The 3,652-nt window shown below is 34.4% G+C and overlaps 1 protein-coding gene across 1 annotated transcript; it reads right to left on the bottom strand.

Moving 5' to 3' along the window:
* Positions 1-2,095: 2,095 nt before the first annotated feature.
* LOC149204652 (glutathione S-transferase U17-like) lies at positions 2,096-3,357 on the bottom strand. The gene is made up of 2 exons (XM_089393340.1): positions 2,956-3,357; positions 2,096-2,753 (listed from the first exon to the last, which is right to left on the bottom strand). The coding sequence occupies exons 1-2, from the start codon at positions 3,286-3,288 to the stop codon at positions 2,376-2,378; spliced, it is 711 nt and encodes a 236-aa protein (XP_089249466.1). The 5' UTR covers positions 3,289-3,357; the 3' UTR covers positions 2,096-2,375.
* Positions 3,358-3,652: the final 295 nt, after the last annotated feature.

Here is a 3,652-nt window from a genome sequence, read left to right as displayed (position 1 = left end):
TACCCTTAACCATACTATCCAATTACCCTATTATGTGGGAGCATATTTCAAGGAGTTCTTCTTGGTACTATTATAGTAGTCATGAATTCGAGTAGTTAATCTAGGGATGGTTTCAAGATACCTATAGGATATTTGATATACCTAATGGTACATGGAAGTGGGATCCCCTATAAAAGTTTGTCTAATGTGGTACTGTTTAAAGGGGTACTAGTTGGGTCACAAGGATTTCTATCTAAGTGAAATAACTTATTGCAAAACATGTGAAACCATGTGTATTTATTATGTATGTTCTTTCCCAACCATACTTCTACCAAATTAACAATATATCAACATGATTGTTTTATTGACATCAAAACATGTCTCTAGGATCAAAAATTTCTAGAAAATGTAAAGGAATAAATATTTCATCAAGGCATGAAGAGAAAAAAATTCCCTTCACTTGAAAAAGAAATGCATAATTCAAGCGCTTAAAAATTTCCACTCACATAGAGGGTGCTCATGTTCCTTTCCATAAAAAACACTTGTTGATCTTCATAGGGTTTTGCAACCTCTTTGTATGCATCTTTAATCTCTATTACCACTTTGATGAAAGAAACCACAAAATAACTACAACTATATACCCGCAAGAGAAATAAACATACTCACACAAATGAGCTACACGTAATAGGTTTTGTTACCAAACTTCATTATTTGTGTTGTTTTACAAACCATACATACATGCATGCGTACATACATATATAATTTCTTCTTGATAAATTCCCCCAAGAAAATTTAGAGAAGATATTTTTGGACACTCTAGATAACTAGACTATTTGAGAGGTTTCTACAATACACGAATTTGGATTTAATGTACATTTAACAAAGACAATTCTAAATTTTCTACAACTAGTAAATGAAATTACAAAACTTCAAACAATAATTTATAGTAAAATATTATAAGTACAATAGTGATGTCAAAGAGCTTTTGCAACAAATTCAAGAAGCAACAATGGAACTTTCTAAGGGAAGATGTTGCCATAATGAGAGATATTACATTAGTGAGAAGTTTTGTAGCAAAAAGTGTAGTTGCATAATATAGCATTGTTGTTTCATACAATAATGAAGTTGCAAGGTGATGATCTTACCGTAGTGGTAACGATGTAAACGATATAAATTCAAATCATTGATTCCAATGATGTTTTCTGGGGTGACTTAATTGCAAGTGAACTCAAATGTCAAATGAAGCTTGTAAAGAAAACACGAATTAATCTCATGAAGGAAAATTTATTTAAAAGAATAGAGATAATATAGGATGAAGTTGATTCCAAGAGAGGAGTGATTATAGTAAAACAAACTTATAGTAATGAAATACTTAATCAACAAATTTTGATGAAATTTATCTAGACAATGGTGAAGTTGTAAAACAAGAAAGATGGAAAAACAATAAACATCAAGTTAGAGGGAATGAGTTGAAGCAATAAGATCCAAGTTAAGGAATCCATTACACTTAAAGTTCAAGTCCATAGACTCTAATCCTTCCCTTAAAAGGAATGATATGTTTTTAACCCATTTAACCTACTCAAACTATATAACAAAAATATGAATATTCTCAAATTATATAACAAAAACTTGATACCTTAATTAATTTATTTATTCAATACTTTAATTAATTTGTTTATTCAATAAAGAAAATAAACATCTGGTCTCAATAAATTGTATCAAATATTTTATTATTATACTATTTTTTAGATTTCCAATTAAATTACAGATTTTATTAATTCATATTTCTTAACTAATTTTATTTAAAAAAACTGAAATTTTACAGGATTCATGAATTGCGACCTTGCTGCATCGCCAACCAGTTTATATCTATCATTGCAATTCTAATGTTTTGATGATGAAGTGAGAAATAAAAATATATATTATAAAATCGAATATCATGACAACCAGATATAAGCATGCATTCACATGAAGTATAACGCCATCATTCAAGCTGAGTACATCGATAGAACACAAGATCGTAGATAGTAGTAAGACTCAACCAGTTTTTTGCGATGAAGGGTTATTTTTATTATAGTTTGATAAGAATTTAATAAAAAATCGAATTAAGAATGTTGCACGGAACTTTAACTTTTAAGAAATCATACCCTAAAATGTTTATTTTATTGTTCAAATGATAAAAAGTTTAATAAATTTGGCAATTATAAAATTTCTAATTCTGGATTAGAATAACCTAAATCAAATTCAGTACTAGATTACGGATCAATACCCAGCTAAATATGCCATTATCCGGCCTAGTTTTCTCAATCCGGCATGGTTTTACCTAATTTCCAGATAATAATGTTCTCCAGTACGGAGGCTCTATTTTAACAACCATCCAAACATTGGGGTTTTCCTTAAATGCCAGGAAGTGTTGATATAACTTTGGCTCTCTTCGCCGATAAATATTCGAATACGTCGGCCGGATCGGGCAAAATTTGTTTCAGTTCATCGGTCTCAGAGAATTGGGCCATCCATGCGCTTAACAACGGCAGCTTCACTGGATCTACCAACACTATATTAATAACCTTTTCGAGATTTTTTATATGTACCAACGCCCCGCCGAGTGCGATGTCAACCAAGCCAATCTCATCTCCTCCAAAATATGCTTTTCCCGAGCAACTGCTAGTTCGCAGAGCCTTCTCTAACAATGAAAAGTTCGCCAACGATTCTTTCACCGCTTTTTGCTGCTCCTCACCCTGCCACTTTAAAATTCCCCAAACACTTGGAAGCAACTGCAACCAGCTATAACTCGTTTTAGAAACAGAATAATAAATCTTAATTAAAATTTTCGAAACCTTAAATTGCAAGGGATCGATGCAGTCGACCATAATAATAAGAAAAATTAATAGAAACTTTCAAAAACTCAAATACCACGTAACAAAAATATCGATGCGATCTGGCTGGCTACAGGTGATTATAAATGGATTAAGTTACCTTATCGTCTAGAAAAGCAGCCCAGAAACGCGCAAGGGCTCTGTCATATGGGTGTTTAGGCATAAGATTCGGCGCCTTTGTCTGCCATGCCTCCTCTATATATTCCAGAATAATGATCGACTCGCTAAGAGTATTTCCGTTGTGGAAGAACACCGGAACCTTCTTGTGAATAGGGTTCGATTGCAATAGCAGCTGGCTTTTATTTTCACTGTCCTCTTGGATGAACTCGTAATCAATCCCTTTAAGAGCAAGTGCTATGCGAACCCGCGTTACGTAGGGACTGCGCCTCCAACCCAACAGCTTCACTTGGCTCTCTTCTCTGCAAGCCTCCATTGTTTCATCTGTTGAGTTTTCTCTGAGTTATGTGAATCTCCCTCAGCTATTTATGCTGTGATATACCCATCCCTCGGCGTGTGTAAATAGGCATCGCACTGTCCCGACTCCTGGTCAAGCACGAAAGCTCTCCGTAGCTCAGAGTGTGTTTGGTCCATCTCCACCCGTCGATATGTCATAATATGTAACCAAGGGGGATGGATGTGGACTAAAGGCATGATATGCCATCATTCGTGACGAACGGGCACGATATGCCATCATACGTGACGAACGAGATGAATATATGAGAAATTCAAGCGCCACCGGATTTGACAAATCAAAGCGCGCCTTATGTCGTGAAGGATCGAGCTTCCTATGGCCTTCA

The sequence above is a fragment of the Pinus tabuliformis genome, chromosome 1_2 (assembly GCF_031772625.1).
Source record: "Pinus tabuliformis cultivar Carrire ecotype Pingquan chromosome 1_2, CPIR1, whole genome shotgun sequence".
Classification (NCBI taxonomy): Eukaryota; Viridiplantae; Streptophyta; class Pinopsida; order Pinales; family Pinaceae; genus Pinus; species Pinus tabuliformis.
This window is presented reverse-complemented; position numbering and strand designations above follow the sequence as displayed.

Excerpts from the sequence above, each read along its gene's own strand:
- LOC149204652 (XM_089393340.1), bottom strand. The coding sequence starts at position 3,288 with ATGGAGGCTTGCAGAGAAGAGAGCCAAGTGAAGCTGTTGGGTTGGAGG. Across the intron at positions 2,754-2,955 it reads CTGCTTTTCTAGACGATAAG|TTGCTTCCAAGTGTTTGGGG; the intron begins GTAACTTAATCC and ends AGCTGGTTGCAG.